General features: G+C 42.9%; 2 protein-coding genes across 2 annotated transcripts in view; both read left to right on the top strand.

The window, feature by feature from the left end:
- Window positions 1-3876, top strand: part of LOC310668791 (putative helicase senataxin) — a gene marked incomplete at its 5' end in the record, with an annotated part of 53491 nt that extends 49615 nt beyond the window's left edge. Inside the window, 2 exons of the mRNA XM_083422119.1 lie at window positions 1580-1670; window positions 2155-3876. Coding sequence (XP_083278245.1) covers window positions 1580-1670; window positions 2155-2688 — 625 coding nt within the window. The 3' untranslated portion in view covers window positions 2689-3876. The remainder of the gene's footprint in view (window positions 1-1579; window positions 1671-2154) is intronic.
- LOC310668790 (uncharacterized protein) overlaps window positions 2801-20479 on the top strand; it is a gene marked incomplete at both ends in the record, with an annotated part of 40791 nt that continues 23112 nt past the window's right edge. Inside the window, 6 exons of the mRNA XM_083422118.1 lie at window positions 2801-3734; window positions 5674-6830; window positions 8892-8994; window positions 9744-9902; window positions 10379-10602; window positions 12352-12501. Of these exons, the coding sequence (XP_083278244.1) occupies window positions 2801-3734; window positions 5674-6830; window positions 8892-8994; window positions 9744-9902; window positions 10379-10602; window positions 12352-12501 (2727 nt within the window). The remainder of the gene's footprint in view (window positions 3735-5673; window positions 6831-8891; window positions 8995-9743; window positions 9903-10378; window positions 10603-12351; window positions 12502-20479) is intronic.

The following is a 20479-nucleotide window of genomic DNA, read 5'->3' as shown; positions in this document are numbered from 1 at the left end:
ACTGACAAACTGGAACGTGTCCGGAGGAGGGCAACCAAAATGGTCAAAGGCCTGGAAACGATGCCTTATGAGGAACGGCTAAGGGAGCTGGGCATGTTTAGCCTGGAGAAGAGGAGGTTAAGGGGTGATATGATAGCCATGTTCAAATATATGAAGGGATGTCACATGGAGGAGGGAGAAAGGTTGTTTTCTGCTGCTCCAGAGAAGCGGACACGGAGCAATGGATCCAAACTACAAGAAATAAGATTCCACCTAAACATTAGGAAGAACTTCCTGACAGTAAGAGCTGTTCGACAGTGGAATTTGCTGCCAAGGAGTGTGGTGGAGTCTCCTTTGGAGGTCTTTAAGCAGAGGCTTGACAACCATATGTCAGGAGTGCTCTGATGGTGTTTCCTGCTTGGCAGGGGGTTGGACTCGATGGCCCTTGTGGTCTCTTCCAACTCTATGATTCTGTGATTCTGTGAAAGTCAAAAAATGCAGGGCTATAAGCTGTTAAAGCAATCTCCCCCTCTTCCCCTGCTTCCGAGGGGGGGCTTAAAAAGCTTAGGTGACAGATTTGTTTCCTTGCAGAGTACTTTTTCGAGGCTCCAGTTCTCTCACTTTTGCCTTGATCTTTCTACAGAGTGGAAGGTGGGCTTCCTGTTTTAACCTTCCATCTAATGCCGAATTCCAGTAATTTGTAATCCAATTTCCATTACTTACAAAGTTTCTTTGGTCCAAATGTCCACAGGAAAAGTTGGCGCTTCCCGACAGCAGCTGTGCGGCTTCGCTCCCCGAAAACAGCGATCGATCCGAAGTGCCGCACCGCTCACCCCACGTCGCTCCGGAGCCCCGAAATCGGGTCTCCCCGCGAGTAGGGGAGGCGCTGATGGCACAAGCCGGATCCCAAGCCCACGGTCTTCCTCCGACCGTGGTTTTTTGCAGGTCTCCGCCTCGCCGTAGGCGGTCAGACCCTTCTTTCCGGAAAGCGGGCCCCTCCGAGACGGAGGAAATCCGCCATTGCCGGGCGCACCAACCCGGAAGTCCTAGAGCCAGGGGACTGATGGTGGGATGCTGAAGAGTGGTCAGAGGAAGAAGAGGGAGCGGACTGGGAGTAGGTGGTGTTGGAAGCTGAAGAGGTAACAGGGTTTAGTGAAAAGGAAGAAGCTGGGGCAGAAAGTCATAATTCAGAGGCTGGAGAGGAAGGGGGCCAGTAGACCAAGAAGAGGCAGGCTGCTGAAGGACTAAGGAGTGTCTCCCTTCTATGACCAGCTCCGCTCCCCCCAGCCTCCCAGAACATGCAGAGAAATGAAAAGAGCAGAGGAGAGATTGGTTGCGTGCAGACGTACTCTCCGACTGCTTGGAAAAACCCCTGGAGAGGAGAGACCATAGGCAGCTGTGGGAGGGCAGGGACCTTCAGTCCTTGCAACTTCTGCATTGGGCCAAGACCTACTGGGAAGAGTTGCTGGGATCACTAGGCCTGCACTGGTTTTTTTCTTTGAATAAAGAGCTAACTTCACTGACACCAGTGTTTTTTTATTGCTGACCTTCACATGACTGGCTCCTGACAAAACCCTTGGCTTTCTTAATATTTTTGAAGGACTAAATCTGAGCCCATGTCGGACTATGGAGATGAATTTGTCACTTGCAGCCAACTGGCGTATGACTACCACATTGAAAAGCCCCACAAGGTAACTTGCTTGTTGATCTATCTTACTGTCTTCTTCCATGCTTGAAATATGGCTATGTGGACGGTTGTGGATTATAGTTATAGAGAAGTATCAAATCACATCTGTCCTCTAGAACAGAAGGAGTTTTCTTCCTCCATGTTTGTTTGAAAGGTGGTTTTTTATTGGCGACAGAATTCACCCCCTTGAAAACATTGTCTTTTTTTCATTTTTTTAAAAAATGTCCCCCCCCCCCCCCAAAAAAGATCACTGTATAGTGACTAGTATAGGGACAGGGGACCTGTGGCTACAACTCCCATAATCTCTGATTGTTGGCCATGCTAGCTGGGGCTGGTGGAATTTGAAGTCCAGCAACACTTGAAGGGTGACAAATCCCCCTTTCCCATCCTAGTGAAATCCTTGAGGTGAGGCGGGTTGTTGTTGGATATGCAGAGCAGGAAGGTTGAGAACATGCTGCTAAACATTTACTTCCTGTTTCCTGTTTCAGGATACCATTTGTCCTGATTACTGCCTCTACTTGTACAAAGATATGCAGACTCTGACCGACCTGCTACATTCTGACATCGGCCAAGACATGCAGTTGCAGAACAGCACTTTTTTATGGTTCATCCCTTTTATCCACTCCCTTATGGACCTGAAGCACCTGGGGATTGCCTACAGCATAGTGGTCATTCATCACCTGTGTTTGGAAATCCAAAATGTCCTCAGTGGCACTGTTGAGACTTGTGACAAAGTGTCTGAGTTCTTCATCTGGATCTTGGTGACTGTTGTTGAGTGCAGCCTTAAGAAAAATTGCCTTCATTTTCTGTGGATCAGCTCAGAAATGTGGGTGTGGATAGTGGTGAAATGTGTCATGCTTCCAAGTACGGTGTTCATGCCTGGCATTGAGAGAAGAGTAGTCAGGAATAGCTTAAGAAGCACAGTGACATCACCATCTTGGGAACCTGAGCCCATACAGTTTGCCTGCATGAAACTGATCCGTAACATCCTGAAGGAAGGTTGTGCAGTCACCCACTTGTAAGCAGTTCCTTGATGAACTCAACTTGCTTCGCCGTAGCCACAAGCACTGGGAGCTGAGTTCCCAGCAGGCTCTAGAATTACAGAACACTCTGAAGGAGATCATATGGAGCATCATGAGCAAAGCGTTAAATCCTTCCTCCCTTGTGAAGAGCCCTCCTGTTTGTGTAACTTCACCTACTTTCCTGATGAACCACAAAAGGCAGGAAGACAGGTGTCCAATGAATATGGACAATGAGCACCTACCCTGCTTGTCTGTGTTAGCAAAAAGACACATGGATGCCCAGAAAAATGTGGTGTCTCATCAAAGGCCAGGGGTCCAAAACAAGCAAGATCCCTTCTACAAAAGCTTTGGCCTCGGTTTTCAAGACCTGGAGACCAAAGACTTCAGCACAAAGGAGAAGCCCAGTTCTTCCAGATCTCTTACAGAAAAGAATGGTAACAGCAGCAGTGCTTTGGAGAGAAAGGTTGGTCTAAATGACCTTACAAGCAAAATCAGATCTCTGAAACCAGACAGCACCCTGCAATTAAAACTGTTACCTGAAAGCAGTAGGAGAGGAAATACCAATCTGGAGCCAGGAACAGAAAAGCTGCAGTTGGTCAGAGACAGAACAAAGAGCCAGGAAGGGCAGAGGAGTGAAATCATTGTAGCCAGAGGCAGCACATCAGACACAATGCCTTGCAAATCAGAGGCAAGCTCAGGCAAGGCCTCTGTTGTGTGTGCTAAAGGAACCAGTTTACCCATTGATTCTAGCCAGGAAAGCATCATCCGTCGCCAAAAATGCATTAAGAGGAAAGCTAAAGGCGCTGTTCAAACTTTGTCTGCCCGAGAGAGCAACAAGTTGTCTGCTGATGCAGATGATTCCCCAAACCAAGTCATTATTTCTGACGCTTCTTCAGATGAGGATGAAAACAAAATGAAAGCTGGTAGAGAGAGCAGGAAAGGGCAAGTGGACGTGTGCCTTGAGAAGAAATTCAGTGCCCCAGAGCAAGAGCCATTGACTACTCCAGACCTCATACATCATACAGCAGCTCGTGAAGGCCACATCGGCAAGGGAAATGCAGTGGTATGCTCAAATTTCACAGGGATATGTGCTGGCAATGGAAGCTGTTCCAGGTGCACAGATCCAGTTCTGCCCAGTACATCAGCATCTGCCAGTCCTTCAGGGTCAGCACCTGCTGTCAAAGAATCCACTATTTTTTTTTCTTTTTTCTTTTTTAAGTAATATTTTTTATTTTAACAATCATTAAACAAACAAACGAACAAATACAAAACAAAAAAATAGGAACAACACATACAAACAATATAAAATACAATGTACAGAAAAAGAGAAAATAAAAAGAAAGATTAAAAACAATTATTGTGTCTTTATATTTTTTAACATTAACCTAGGTCTGCGACTTCCCCAGACCTTCCCACTCTGTATTCTAGATCTTATATTCTGACAGTAAATTCTTTCCCTCTGGTATATGTTTGATTCAATTTAGTCCTAATATCTTAACATAATTACATTCTCATATGTCTTAAAACATTAGTCTTTCTTAATCATTAAATTTTTATACTAATATTCTTTTAAATTCAAGCTGATATCCTCAAACATTCTTTATCTTATAATGCTTCTGTAAATAGTCTTTAAACTTCCTCCAGTCTTCCTTCACCGTCTCTTCTCCCTGGTCTCTGATTCTGCCAGTAATTTCTGCTAGTTCCATATAGTCAATAACCTTCATCTGCCATTCTTCCAGCGTGGGTAATTCTTGTGTCTTCCAATACTGTGCGATGAGTATTCTTGCTGCTGTTGTAGCGTACATAAAAAATGTCCTGTCCTTCACCTGAACCTGTTGGTTAACCATACCTAGGAGAAAGGCTTCTGGGTTCTTTCGAAATGTGTATTTAAACACTTTTTTCAATTCATTATAAATCATCTCCCAGAAGGACTTAATCCTTGGGCATGTCCACCAAAGGTGAAAAAAGGTACCTTCAAATTCTTTACATTTCCAACATTTATTATCGGGCATATGATAAATTTTTGCTAGCTTGACTGGTGTCATGTACCATCTGTAAATCATTTTCATTATATTCTCTCTTAAGGCATTACATGCCGTAAATTTTATTCCAGTGGTCCATAACCGTTCCCAGTCAGCAAACATTATATTATGACCAACATCTTGTGCCCACTTAATCATTGCTGATTTCACTTCCTCATCCTGTGTATTCCATTTCAGTAGCAAGTTATACATTCTTGACAATGTTTTTGTTTTGGGTTCTAACAATTCTGTTTCCAATTTTGATTTTTCCACCTGGAAGCCAATTTTTCTATCCATTTTGAACGCCTCCATTATTTGATAATAATGGAGCCAGTCTCGGACTTTGCTTTTTAATTTATCAAAACTCTGTAGTTTCAATTTGTCTCCATCTTGTTCCAAAATCTCCCAATACTTTGGCCAATTGGCCTCCATATTGAGTTTCTTTAAAGCTTTTGCTTCCATTGGAGACAACCACCTTGGAGTTTTATTTTCCAAAAGATCCTTATATCTACACCACACATTAAACAATGCTTTCCTGACAATGTGAATTTTGAACATTCTATGCACTTTAACCTTGTCATACCATAAGTATGCATGCCAACCAAACGCATTGTTGAATCCTTCTAAATCCAGTATGTCTGTATTTTCAAGAAGTAGCCATTCTTTCAGCCAGCAGAAAGCTGCTGCTTCATAATAAAGTTTTAAGTCCGGCAGGGCAAAGCCCCCTCTTTCCTTTACATCTGTTAATATTTTAAATTTTATTCTTGGCTTTTTGCCCTGCCAGACAAATCTAGATATGTCTTTCTGCCACTTCTTGAAACAGTCCGTTTTATCAATGATCTGCAATGTCTGGAATAAAAATAACATTCTTGGCAATACATTCATCTTTATCACAGCAATACGACCCAATAGTGAGAGTTTCAAATTTGACCATATTTCTAAATCTTTCTTTATCTCCGTCCAGAATCCACTATTCAGCCAGGGAAGAGCTCTGCAGAATATGGGCAGGTTAAAACAGCTAGAGAAAGTCCCAAGGGAAGCATCAAGCCAAGCATGCACAGTAAAAAACCACTGCTGGCAAAACTGGCAAGATCTACTCCTGCTCTGGTCCCACCCAACGAAATCCAACATATGCCAGCCCCAACCTTAGTGACAGAAAAACATGGCCTATCAGAGAAAGTCCAAAGAGCAGCCGAACTTGCTCAGTGCACACAGGACAGTCTTGCTGAGTTGCGCAGTTACAGGGAAATTGTTGGCGAGGTGGATGTTCCCCAGGAAAGGACATCACAATTAGTAAATGCTCAGCAACTAACTACTAGAAATAAGAACAATTTTACCTGCCAAAAACGTCAGCTCTATAGGCAGACAAACCCCAAAGAGAGAGAGAATTGTCAGTGTACTCACGGAGAAACTCAGGAGGCTCAGCCAGCCAAAAAACCCAAGGCGGCAGAGCTAAGACCTGTGCAGTCTGCCAGTATGGTGGGGGTGGAAAATCAGAAGGAAAGTTCTGCTGGAGCTAGTAAAACCAATCATTTGACCTTTCCAGATCCCTCCTCTAGCCCATGTGACGAGGATGTGGCTTTGAAAAAGAGAGAGCCCCAATTGAATGAGAACAAAGATGGTGACGGCTTCTTTCTTACACAGTTGGATCCAGTGGACATGGAACTGTGTTCACGAATAGAAGATGGCAGTTACCTCTCAAACATGGAAGTCAATATATCTGCAAGCCCACTGCAGGGTAGTAATGACAACTTGCAGTTCAAGACCCCGACGCTGAGCAGCATTCTCCAGCCTCGGATTTCAAACAACACCCCTCAGTTGCTGAATGTGCAAAATAACCATATTGTCATGGCGCTGCCCACCCCCAGAGCTGGTTCTTGGAACAAAGTGCACCAACCCTTTGCACAAGCAAACATTGTGAATGCCCAGCAGAGAGACCATGGGATTTTCACCAGAGAGGTGCTGAAGTGGAACTATGATATGTTTGCAAACTTTAAACTGTTTGGGCCACCAAGCCATCTCCTTCAGTCTATTGTTGCCCCTGTCACAGCCAAGTTTGAGGATTACAATGACTACTTCAATACTTTCTTCCCCTTAATGATGCTAAATGCATTTGAAACGGTAAGCTGGCAACAGACCACCTCGTTTTTCTCTTTCCTCCTCAAAGGAAATCCTCCCACTAGCTGCAATTAAACTCTCTCTCAATTTCAAAAGTTGACAAGTTGACACATGTTTCCAAATACACATCCATTTTGTGTTCAACTTCCCCGCCCCCCTCCATGGTTTCCCCCGTAATTTTTAAATTTGCTGCATATTATCAATATTCTATACCTTGTCTTTTCCACACTGTACTCAACAACAAGTATTCAGTTACTGTTCTTCATTCAAATCCTACCTAAGTTTTAATATGTTTACAATAATTCTTTAAATATTCAACAAAAGGTTTCCACTCCTCCTTAAAACCTACCTCTTCTTGATCTCTAATTTCCATAGTTAAGTTTGCCAATTCGGCATATTCTCTCAGTTTAAATTGCCACTCTTCTTTAGTAGGTGTCTCCTGATTTCGCCATTTTTGTGCATAGAGTACTCTTGCTGCTGTTGTAGCATACAATTGGTTACTCTGTCTTCTTGAAACATCTGACCCAGTTATCCCTAAGAGAAATGCCTTGGAGTTTTTTGGGAGCATCACCTTATGTAATTTTTTAACCTCATAATAAACCATCTCCCAAAAACTCTTAGCCACTTTACATGTCCACCACATATGGTAAAAAGTGTCTTCTGCTTCTTTACATTTCCAACATAAGCCTGACTCTGATTTGTACATTTTTTGCTAGCTTACTCGGTGCCAAGTACCATCTGTGAGTCATTTTCATAAAGTTTTCTTTCAAAACATAACACACTGAGAATTTTATATTCAATTTCTACAGTTTTTCTTATGCCTTCATCTCTATATTGTGCCCACATCACTAGTTCAGTGGATCATAGCAGATTTATCTATTTCAATCTTTAGTTTCTCATCCTAAAAGCCTCTTATACATCTTTGAAATTAGTTTTTCTCTGTTCTCTAATAACTCTTTTTCAAACTGAGAGCTTTGATTAATAAACCCATGCTTCTTACTTTGTTTAAATACTTCAATCAGTTGATAGTATTGCAACCAATTGATCAACCAATCCTTTTTATCCTCTAACTTCTTAAGCAGGCATAGGCAAACTCGGCCCTCCAGATGTTTAGGGACTACAATTCCCATCATCCCTAGCTAACAGGACCAGTGGTCAGGGATGATGGGAGTTGTAGTCCCAAAACAGCTGGAGGGCCGAGTTTGCCTATGCCTGTTCTTAAGCATCACACCCTCTTCTGTGAGGTCCAGTAGGTCCCTATAGGTCACCCATTTCTTTTCCATGTTTTGTTTTTTTCTGTGAAATTGCTTTTTTAATTACATTTTTCAAAAATATTTTGACAAAAATGCAGATCCAATATTTTCAAACAAATACCGTATTTTCCGCCCCATAGGATGCACCGCCCTATAGGACGCACCTAGTTGGTTTTTTTGGGGGGGGGGAATAAAGGGGAAAAAATTAGTTCCCCCCCAGGCACAGGGCTGGCGCGGGGGAAGCCCGAGCTTCCCCCGACCTCAGCCCCCAGAACAGCCTGCTATCTGCAAGCCTAGGGAGCCGCGCCGGTCTCCCCACGCTTGCGGAGAGCTGCGCAAAGACCGGGCGCGCTCTTTAGCACGCCCAAGGCTTCAGAATTCAGGCAGCTCTGCGCAACCTTTGGGAGCCCGGTGTGGCTTCCCGCCGGGCTCCCGAGGGTTGCGCAGAGCTGCGCGAAGCCCGGGAGCGCAGGCAGCTCTGCGCAACCCTCCGGAGCTTTCATATATTTGGTAAGTTTCTTCATTAATATCACTGTCCATACCTTTTGTCCTCATAAGAAAAGTTGCAAGTTTGCTAAATTTCTCCAGTTTTGTGCCACCAGTTGTTGGGCTGCTGCAAGCAGGGATTTTATTATTTCCTTAGACTGTAACTTCTTTTGCTCTCTGTGAAAATCAGTCAATAAAGTTAACTGTGGTGAGCCACAGACTCTCTGGGCCCCATTTATGAGCAGGGAATCCTGCCCAATGGTTTTAGCAGCCCACATGTGGTGGAAGAGCAGTCTCTTAAGCCTATGCTTCCATTTTCCTGCAGGTGGCACAGGAGTGGCTAGAGAACCAGAAATCAAAAGAGCAAAGGCCTTTTGAGTTGAATTTGCTGAACTTCAATGTAGACACAAATGAAGCAGATTTTACAAGTGAGTGAGAATTTCACTGCATATAAACAAACGGGAAGTAGAAATGCAGTCCTGTTTTTAATGGTGGTTGTAGTAGATAACAGAAGTGCTTGTGTTAACACTAGACTGTTGGGGTGAGCAGTCAAGGGCTATTATACTTTATTCTGCCTGTATCTTTTTTGCTTTTCTGCCCAACACAAAATGTTGATGTGTATTTTAGCCTGTTTTCAGTTTCTTCTTGATTTGATTTTTTTTAAATGTTTTAAATAATTTTTTTACCAATTATTTTATTGTTTTAATCTTTTGGTAAACTGCTTTGAAGTTGTGAACAACCAAACAAGCGCTGTATAAATTTTATGAAATAAAATAAACCAATATCTGTGACACAAACAAACTGATATCCAGGTGCTGCAAATGATTAAATGAATAATGAATAAAAATCAATATTATTTGATTAAAAAGAAAAAAACAAAAACGAGGATTGAGGCAAGGTGTGCCTGCTTTATCTCAGTACCCAGAATGCTTTCTCTCTCCAAAATGGACCTCGGCAGGTCTCACCAATGAAAAAGCTCATACAACTAAATTGAGTGAATATTTATTAGAATGTGCGACCGGGTAACCAAAAACATCTGGAATTCAAAGTTCAGCTGTAGCAACTTGTGCTCGACATGCCTACTGTTTTATTAAGAGCTTTTGGTAACAACGTAGTTGTATCTGTATGTGGCTAAATGCTTGCATATTTTTGTTCTGTGTTCAAATTACTTCTCCAGTTAACATCTCAAGAAGCAATTTAGAGAAACAGCTGCACCCAAAGGAATGTGACTTAGTGTTCTTAATATTGTCTGAAAAGCAAAACTTCTATAGCAAAGAAGGCAAGGCAGAGAGCTGTCCATTACGCCATGTGGGCTATGTGACTCGGTTTTATACTGGTAGGTGTTTTTGTTTTTTTAAAAAAAAGTAAGTGTACAAAACAATTATGTTCGCCAACCCTTGGTGTCATTAAGTTATTTGATTTGGGATGGGGGACCCATTTCTGCTATTTCAGCATGAAATTCTGGCTCAGTCCAGGTATTGCACCAAGCTTTGTGGTTAAGAAAGCTTAACTATAGTTTGGCATGAAGTTTTGAGTTGACAAACCATGGTTTATCATCCACCGGCAAGCCAAGAAGCCATGGATTGAGATCAGAAGCCATTGTTTGAAGTGGGGTTACAAGCCACGGTTTTGGGAAATGGAAGCAGGCAAAGAACTCTAAACAATGTACAGTTTGTTAATATGTATGCTAGAAAAGCTCTCAAATCATGATTTGAATGCTAGATGATAATGAATGCATACACTGTGGTTTCTGAATTGTACCCCTGTCTCTCTCTCTCTCTCTCTCTCTCTCTCTCTCTCTCTCTCTCTCAGAGATGAAAGAGCAGGATGCCTGTCTCCTGTCTGTCAAGACACAAGGAAATTTGTCCGGTGTTGATAAGAATGTCAGGTGTGTGGTGGTCAGTTCTTTGGTGACAACGGAGCAAATGTTCAAGGCCCTCCTTCTTCTGAACCGAAGCCCTCTAGCCAAAGCCATAATCAGCCCACAAAACTCTGACTTCTGTCTGACAGGCTCAACTGTGGACTTGGAGACTTCTGTAAGTGTTTGTTTTAAAAGGCAATATAACCCAGTTCTGACTTGGGGAGGTATAAGATATTTTGCTACCCATTACACAAATCGTATGCCAATGAGCCAGGTGTTAAGCTGAAACTCCCTCAGAGATGGGCAGAGAAGACCAGAGAGAGGCAAGAGAATATTTCTACTCCAAAAGGAACGCGACAAGGGTGCCCAATCTCTCCACTGCTCTTTATATCGGTCCTGGAGGTTTTGCTGAATATGATAAGAAGGGACCAGCAGGTGGAAGAGATACAGGTGGGGGCTAAGCAGTACAAATTGAAAGCATTCACTGATGACTTGGTATTAACTTTACAGGAGCCTGAGACTAGTACTAAAAGAGCACTGAAATTAATCCAAGATTTTGGTCAGGTAGCAGGTTTTAAGTTAAATAAAATGAAAACAAAAGTGCTGGAAAAAAATTTAACTGCAATGGAGAGAGATAAGTTCCAGAAGGAGACAGGACTATCATTGGTTAAGAAAGTGAAATATTTGGGGGTTAACATGACTTCTAAGAATGTCAACTTATTTAAAGATAACTATGAAAAACGCTGGTCTGAAGTGAAAAAGGATTTAGAAATATGGTCAAACCTGAAACTATCATTGCTAGGCCGAATTGCTGTCATAAAGATGAATGTATTGCCAAGGATGCTGTTTTTGTTCCAAACATTGCAAATTTTGGATAAAATGGACTGTTTCAAGAAGTGGCAGAGAGATATCTCTAAATTCGTCTGGCAGGGCAAGAAGCCTCGAATAAAATTTAAGATATTAACAGATGCTAAAGAAAGAGGTGGATTTGCCCTGCCAGACCTTAAACTTTATTATGAATCAGCCGCTTTTTGCTGGCTGAAAGAATGGGTGCTTCTTGAAAACTCTGATGTTCTGGATTTGGAAGGTTTCAATAATGTATTTGGTTGGCATGCATATCTGTGGTATGATGAGGTCAAGGTCCATAGGGCCTTCAATAACCATATTGTTAGGAAAGCACTGTTTAATGTTTGGATAAGGTACAAGGATCTCTTAGGTCCCATCACCTCCAACCATTGGCTGTGCTGGCCAGGGCTGATGGGACTGGTAGTCCAAAACATCTGGTTGGCACAAAGCTAATGAACATCAGCAGCAGTCTTCCACAGTCTCCTCCTTCCTCTTCATTTATTTATTCAATTTATATCCCACTCTTCCTCCTGAAAGTTGAACTTGGGCCTTAGGAGAGAATGACATTGTGATAACATTCCTGTGGCAATTTTCTGCAAAATGAGAGGTCCATTGAAGAGAGACTTCCAACTCCTTGGGGCTTTTGTACCTCTGAAGTGAGGACAGATAACGCAGGGTCAGTTTGCACAAAATGCTAAACCAAACCATGCCTTAGTGCAAACTTGCAGGTGCTCAAAGAGGAGATGGTGGCTAGCTTGATTCGCCTTGAGGTCCTGCTACTGTGAGCTAAACCATGGTTTGGCTTGCATGTGTCTTCTGGACTTGGACATGTGGTTCAAACTTTAAGTGAGGCAAACCACAGGCTTAAGTTTGGAAAACTTGCTGTAGCCCAAACCAAGACCTAGCTCACAGCAGTAGAATACTGTAAGCAAAGCCATCACAGTCTCCTGTTCTGCGAACCCATATGCTCACACTAAGCCATGGTTTGGCATTGTATTAGTGTGAACTAGGTCACAGAAATCTCGGAACGGTCCGTTCTGGTGAGAGATGCACCTTTGTCCTCTCCTTTGCCCTACAGTCTTCGTACATGAAGGAGCTTAATGAAGATCAAAGGACAGCTATTGAAACTGCTTACACCTTCGTGATGAAGCTGCCTTCATTGCCCAAAGTTTGCTTGATCCATGGGCCACCTGGGACTGGGAAATCTAAGACTATTGCAAAGACTGACGCAAAGGAAAGAGGAGGCTTTGCCCTGCCAGACTTGAAACTTTACTATGAATCAGCAGCTTTCTGCTGGTTGAAAGAATGGCTACTTCTGGAAAACACAGACATTCTGGACTTAGAAGGATTTAACAATGTTTTTGGTTGGCATGCATATTTATGGTATGAAAAGGTCAAAGTGCACAGAATGTTTAAAAATCACATTGTTAGGAAAGCACTGTTTAATGTCTGGATAAGGTATAAATACCTACTTGAAAATAAAACCCCAAGGTGGTTGTCACCAATGGAAGCGAAGGCTTTGAAAAAACTCAATATGGAGGCCAAGTGGCCGAAATATTGGGAAATTTTGGAACAAGAAGGAGACAAATTGAAATTGCAGAGCTTTGAGAAGTTAAAAAATAAAGTGTGAGATTGGCTTCATTACTATCAGATAATGGAGGCATATAAATTGGATAAAAACGTTGGCTTCCAGGTGGAAAAATCAAAATTGGAAACAGAATTTATAGAACCCAAAACTAAGATTTTGTCAAGAATGTATAACTTGCTGTTGAAATGGAATACGCAGGATGAAACAGTAAAATCTGCTATGATTAAATGGGCACAAGATGTTGGACATAACATAATGATGGCTGACTGGGAACAGTTATGGACCACCGGTATGAAATTCACGGCATGTAATGCCTTAAGAGAGAATATTATGAAAATGATATACAGGTGGTACATGACACCAGTCAAGCTAGCTAAAATATATCATTTGCCCGAAAATAAATGTTGGAAATGTAAGGAAACTGAAGGTACATTCTTTCACCTTTGGTGGACGTGCCCAAGGATTAAGGCTTTCTGGGGGATGATATATAATGAATTGAAAAAGGTATTTAAATATACCTTCCAGAAGAAACCAGAGGCCTTTCTCCTGGGTATGGTTGGCCAATTGGTGCCAAAGAAAGACAGAACTTTTTTTATGTATGCAACAACAGCAGCAAGAATACTCATCGCAAAGTATTGGAAGACACAAGAACTACCCACTTTGGAAGAATGGCAGATGAAAGTGATGGACTATATGGAATTAGCAGAAATGACCGGCAGAATCCGAGACCAGGGAGAAGAGCAGGTGGAAGAAGATTGGAAGAAATTTAAAGACTATTTACAGAAACAATGTAAAATTAATGAATGATGGAATGATGTTGGATTGAAGTTAAGGGGTTTATAGTAACAAGGTTTGAGGTATTATGGAAAAATGGAATGTTAAAGAGAGGGAAAGGTAAAGTTAAAATATCAAGATAAAAATTGAGATAAAAGTAAAGAGGGAAAGGATTTGCTGAACGAACAATAGCATTGGAATACAAAGGAGGGAGGTGTGGGGAAGTCCAAGAAACAAGCTAAAGTAAGAATTGTTTTGAAAGATGAAATTGTTTTTTAAATGCTGTTATTTTTGTGTGTGTGTGTTTGTCTTTGTTTGTTATTGTTCTTTTTTATTTTCTTTTTTCTGTTTGTATTACATTGTAAAAATCTTAATAAATATTCTTTAAAAAAAAGGGGGAAATCTAAGACTATCCTTGGGCTCCTTTACCGAATCCTCAGCAAGGTAGGTCAGGTTGGTAACACCCTGCATGTGCTGGTCCTTGTAAGATGTGTGAGAATATCGAGAAGGCTGGACAACAAATAGCATTCCAGTTATTAATAATAATAATAATAATAATAATATAATTTATTTGTACCCTGCCTTCCATATGCAGCTTCCAGCGTATATAAATACGTAGTAAAACATTAAGCCTTAAAAAGCTTCCCTATACAGGGCTGCCTTCAGATATCTACTGAAGAAGGCTGATTAGCTGCTCTCCCTGTGCAAAGGTCAGAGGGGGCAGGGTTTCTGTTGAGGCAGGTGATTAGCTTGATCCATCTTTTAGATTTAGGGGAGCTAGTCTCAAACGTTTGTTGGGGGAGACCTAGGTTTTTTTGGGGGGGTATTTGTCCTGTCTTCACGCTTTTTAAGATGGAGGACAACTGTAGCCACCCCCAACGACACGTTCTCAGGATGGAGGGTGAGGGAACAGCTGCAGTCGCCTGCGGTTCCTGCGCAATGTTTGCCATCTTGCCAAAGGTTGCAGGCAGCTTTACCTGCAACAATTGTATGTTGATTGCCCTCTTAGAAGACAAAGTCAAGCAACTGAAGGAACGTATAGCTACGCTCCAAAGAATTAGAGAGCTGGAGCTCTTCTTGGAAGCAACAGAGAACACCCTCTCCACCAAGGAGGAGACAGGGGACACCCCTGAGAAGGAGGCTAGTTCACCAACACAGGTGCCAGATATATGGAGAAACGTGACTCAAAGAAGTAGGAGGCCCAGGGTTCGCTCTGATTGTCTAGAAATACACAATCGCTTTGAGGTCCTCTCCCCTAGCATGGAAGATGAGGAACAGACTCCATTTGAGGATCTCTCCCTCATTACAGTCGATCAGGTATATGAAGACTAGCAGCAAAGTCAGTCCTCAGGGAATGTGCAGGCGACCTTGGAACGGACAGCTCACGGAAGAACCCCGACCAAACCTAAGAGGAGGCGTGAAGTGGTGATAGGGGATTCCCTACTGAGGGGAACAGAAGCAGTGATCTGTGGGCCTGACAAGATGTCTCGGGAAGTGTGCTGTCTCCCCGGGGCTAAGATCCAAGATGTAACTGAACGACTGCCAGGAATCATAAAACCCACTGACAAATGCCCCTTCCTCTTGGTTCATGTGGGAACCAATGACACTGCTTGCAATAGCCTCCAGAAGATCAAAAGAGACTACGAGGCTCTGGGCAGGAAATTGAAGCAATTAAATGCACAAATTGTCATCTCATCTGTCCTCCCAGTTGAACGACGTGGCCCAGGGAGAGAGGGAAAAATAGTGGAAGTGAACAGCTGGCTTCGCAAATGGTGTAAACAGGAACGGTTTGGATTCTTAGATCACGGACTGCAGTTTCTTGAAGATGGACTTCTGGCAAGCGATGGGCTGCACCTCACAACGGTTGGGAGGAATGTTTTTGCCAAAAGTCTCAGAAACCTCATCAGGAGGGCTTTAAACCGACTAATGTGGGGGAGGGAGACAGTGCTCCTGAAGGTAGGAGTCTATCAATTGATGAAGATGATCATCCAAATGTCATAGACCAAATGGAGCAAACAGCATGCAGACCTAGTGGTGGGAGGAAAAAATCCTTAAATAAGAGACATGGGGGGGGGGTGATTAATGGACTTCAATGTCTGTACACTAATGCGCAAAGCATGGGAAATAAACAAAATGAGCTTGAGCTCTTGGTACAGCAAACTAAATATGACATAATAGGCATCACTGAAATCTGGTGGGATAAGTCCCACGATTGGAATGTAAAAATGGAGGGATACAATCTATTTCAGAGAAACAGACCAGACAAGAAAGGAGGAGGAGTGGCGTTATATGTCAGGGATGTGTATACCTGTGATGAGATCCAAGATTTAGAACCTCAAAGCCAAAGTGAGAGCATTTGGGTCAAAATTAAGGGAGAGAAGAATAACAGAGACCTCATTGTGGGAGTTTACTATAGATCCCCAAGCCAAACGGAGGACATAGATGATGCCTTCCTGGAACAGATGGCCAAACATGCAAAAGGAAGGGAGATAGTAGTAATGGGGGACTTCAATTACCCGGATATTTGTTGGATGTCAAACTCAGCCAAGAGCATAAGGTCAAACAGATTCCTCACTGGCCTTGCAGACAACTTCATTGTCCAGAAAGTGGGAGAAGCAACAAGAGGAACAGCCATTTTAGATCTGGTCCTAACCAATGCTGATGACCTGGTTAGTGGGGTAGAAGTGGAAGGATCATTAGGCGCGAGTGATCATGCTCTTCTGAAGTTTACTATACAGCGGAAAGGAGCAGCCAAGCATACTAGGACTCAATTTCTTCACTTTAAGAAAGCCGACTTCATAAAACTTAGGGAAGTGCTGGGTGAGATCCCATGGGCAGTAGTACTAAAAGGAAAGGGAGTTCATGATGGCTAGGAGTTTGTTAAGAGGGAGATAGTAAAAGCACAACTTCAGGCAATACCAATGAGATGGAAACATGGAAGGTGCCTAAAGAAGCCAGGGTGGCTATCTAAAGAACTTTTAACTGAGTTAAGATTAAAAAAGGATGTGTACAAAAAATGGAAAGGGGGGGAAACCACCAAAGAGGAAGTCAAACAAATAGCCAGCACGTGTAGACACAAAGTCAGAAAAGCTAAAGCACAGAATGAACTCAGGCTTGCTAGAGAGGTTAAAAGCAACAAAAAAGGCTTTTATGGGTATGTCCGTAGCAAAAGGAAGAACAAAGAAACAGTGGGGTCATTCAGAGGAGAAGATGGTGAAATGCAAACAGGGGACACAGAAAGGGCTGAACTCCTCAATGCCTTCTTTGCCTCAGTCTTCTCTGATAAAGAAAACAATGCCCGACCTGAAGAATTTGGAGCAAATGATTCAGCAGAGGAAACACAGCCCAGAATAACTAAGGAGATAGTACAAGAATCATAGAATCATAGAATAGAATCATAGAATCATAGAGTTGGAAGAGACCACAAGGGCCATCGAGTCCAACCCCCTGCCAAGCAGGAAACACCATCAGAGCACTCCTGACATATGGTTGTCAAGCCTCTGCTTAAAGACCTCCAAAGAAGGAGACTCCACCACACTCCTTGGCAGCAAATTCCACTGTCGAACAGCTCTTACTGTCAGGAAGTTCTTCCTAATGTTTAGGTGGAATCTTCTTTCTTGTAGTTTGGATCCATTGCTCCGTGTCCGCTTCTCTGGAGCAGCAGAAAACAACCTTTCTCCCTCCTCTATTTGACATCCTTTTATATATTTGAACATGGCTATCATATCCCCCCTTAACCTCCTCTTCTCCAGGCTAAACATGCCCAGCTCCCTTAGCCGATCCTCATAAGGCATTGTTTCCAGGCCTTTGACCATTTTGGTTGCCCTCCTCTGGACACGTTCTAGTTTGTCAGTGTCCTTCTTGAACTGTGGTGCCCAGAACTGGACACAGTACTCCAGGTGAGGTCTGACCAGAGCAGAATACAGTGGCACTATAACTTCCCTTGATCTAGATGCTATACTCCTATTGATGCAGCCCAGAATTGCATTGGCTTTTTTAGCTGCCGCGTCACACTGTTGGCTCATGTTAAGTTTGTGGTCAACCAAGACTCCTAGATCCTTTTCACATGTACTGCTCTCAAGCCAGGTGTCACCCATCTTGTATTTGTGCCTCTCATTTTTTTTGCCCAAGTGCAATACTTTACATTTCTCCCTGTTAAAATTCATCTTGTTTGTTTTGGCCCAGTTCTCTAATCTGTCAAGGTCTTTTTGAAGTGTGATCCTGTCTTCTGGGGTGTTAGCCACCCCTCCCAGTTTGGTGTCATCTGCAAATTTGATCAGGATGCCCTTGAGTCCATCATCCAAGTCGTTGATAAAGATGTTGAATAAGACCGGGCCCAAGACAGAACCCTGTGGCACCCCACTAGTCACTCTTCTCCAGGATGAAGAGGAACCATTGATGAGCACCCTTTGCGTCCGGTCAGTCAGCCAGTTACAAATCCACTGAGTGGTAGCATAGTCAAGACCGCATTTTACCAGCTTCTTTACAAGAATATCATGGGGCACCTTGTCAAATGCCTTGCTGAAATCAAGGTAGACTACATCCACTGCGTTCCCTTCATCTACCAGGCTTGTAATTCTGTCAAAAAATGAGATCAGGTTAGTCTGACATGACTTATTTTTCAGAAATCCATGCTGACTATTGGTGATCACAGCATTCCTTTCTAGGTGCTCACAGATTGTTTGCTTAATGATCTGCTCCAGAATCTTCCCTGGTATTGATGTTAGACTGACTGGGCGGTAATTATTTGGGTCCTCTCTTTTCCCCTTTTTGAAAATAGGGACAACATTTGCCCTCCTCCAGTCTGCCAGGACTTCGCCTGTTCTCCAGGAATTCTCAAAGATGACTGCCAGTGGTTCTGAGATCACATCTGCCAGTTCTTTTAATACTCTTGGATGCAGTTCATCTGGCCCTGGAGACTTGAATACATCTAAACTAGCCAAGTATTCTTGTACTATCTCCTTAGTTATTCTGGGCTGTGTTTCCTCTGCTGAATCATTTCCTCCAAATTCTTCAGGTCGGGCATTGTTTTCTTTATTGGAGAAGACTGAGGCAAAGAAGGCATTGAGGAGTTCAGCCCTTTCTGTGTCCCCTGTTTGCATTTCACCATCTTCTCCTCTGAGTGACCCCACTGTTTCTTTGTTCTTCCTTTTGCTACGAACATACCCATAGAAGCCTTTTTTGTTGCTTTTAACCTCTCTAGCAAGCCTGAGTTCATTCTGTGCTTTAGCTTTTCTGACTTTGTGTCTACACGTGCTGGCTATTTGTTTGAATTCCTCTTTGGTGGTTTCCCCCCTTTTCCATTTTTTGTACACATCCTTTTTTAATCTTAACTCAGTTAAAAGTTCTTTAGATAGCCACCCTGGCTTCTTTAGGCACCTTCCATGTTTCCGTCTCATTGGTATTGCCTGAAGTTGTGCTTTTACTATCTCCCTCTTAACAAACTCCCAGCCATCATGAACTCCCTTTCCTTTTAGTATTCCTGTCCATGGGATCTCACCCAGCACTTCCCTAAGTTTTATGAAGTCGGCTTTCTTAAAGTCAAGAAATTGAGTCCTAGTATGCTTGGCTGCTCCTTTCCGTTGTATAGTAAACTTCAGAAGAGCATGATCACTTGCACCTAATGATCCTTCCACTTCTACCCCATTAACCAGGTCATCGACATTGGTTAGGACCAGATCTAAAATGGCTGTTCCTCTTGTTGCTTCTCCCACTTTCTGGACAATGAAGTTGTCTGCAAGGCCAGTGAGGAATCTGTTTGACCTTATGCTCTTGGCTGAGTTTGACATCCAACAAATATCTGGGTAATTGAAGTCCCCCATTACTACTATCTCCCTTCCTTTTGCATGCTTGGCCATCTGTTCCAGGAAGGCATCATCTATGTCCTCCGTTTGGCTTGGGGATCTATAGTAAACTCCCACAATGAGGTCACTGTTATTCTTCTCTCCCTTAATTTTGACCCAAATGCTCTCACTTTGGCTTTGAGGTTCTAAATCTTGGATCTCTTCACAGGTATACACATCCCTGACATATAACGCCACTCCTCCTCCTTTCTTGTCTGGTCTGTTTCTCTGAAATAGATTGTATCCCTCCATTTTTACATTCCAATCGTGGGACTTATCCCACCAGGTTTCAGTGATGCCTATTATGTCATATTTAGTTTGCTGTACCAAGAGCTCAAGCTCATCTTGTTTATTTCCCATGCTTTGTGCATTAGTGTACAGACATTGAAGTCCATTAGTCATTCCCCCGTGTCTCTTATTTAAGGATTTTTTCCTCCCACCACTAGGTCTGCTTGCTGTTTGCTCCATTTGGTCTATGACATTTGGATGATCATCTTCATCAATTAATAGACTCCTACCTTCAGGAGCACTGTCTCCCTCCCCCGCATTAGTCAGTTTAAAGCCCTCCTGATGAGGTTTCTTAGTTTTTTGGCAAAAACATTCCTCCCAACCGTTGTGAGGTGCAGCCCATCGCTTGCCAGAAGTCCATCCTCAAGAAACTGCAGTCCGTGATCTAAGAATCCAAACCGTTCCTGTTTACACCATTTGCGAAGCCAGCTGTTTACTTCCACTATTTTCCTCTCTCTCCCTGGGCCACGTCGTTCAACTGGGAGGACAGATGAGATGACGATTTGTGCATTTAATTGCTTCAATTTCCTGCCCAGAGCCTCGTAGTCTCTTTTGATCTTCTGGAGGCTATTGCTTGCAGTGTCATTGGTTCCCACATGAACCAAGAGGAAGGGGTATTTGTCAGTGGGTTTTATGATTCCTTGCAGTCGTTCAGTTACATCTTGGATCTTAGCCCCGGGGAGACAGCACACTTCCCGAGACATCTTGTCAGG

This window comes from Podarcis tiliguerta (genome assembly GCF_965153285.1).
Source record: "Podarcis tiliguerta genome assembly, chromosome: W".
Lineage (NCBI taxonomy): Eukaryota > Metazoa > Chordata > Lepidosauria > Squamata > Lacertidae > Podarcis > Podarcis tiliguerta.
This window is presented reverse-complemented; position numbering and strand designations above follow the sequence as displayed.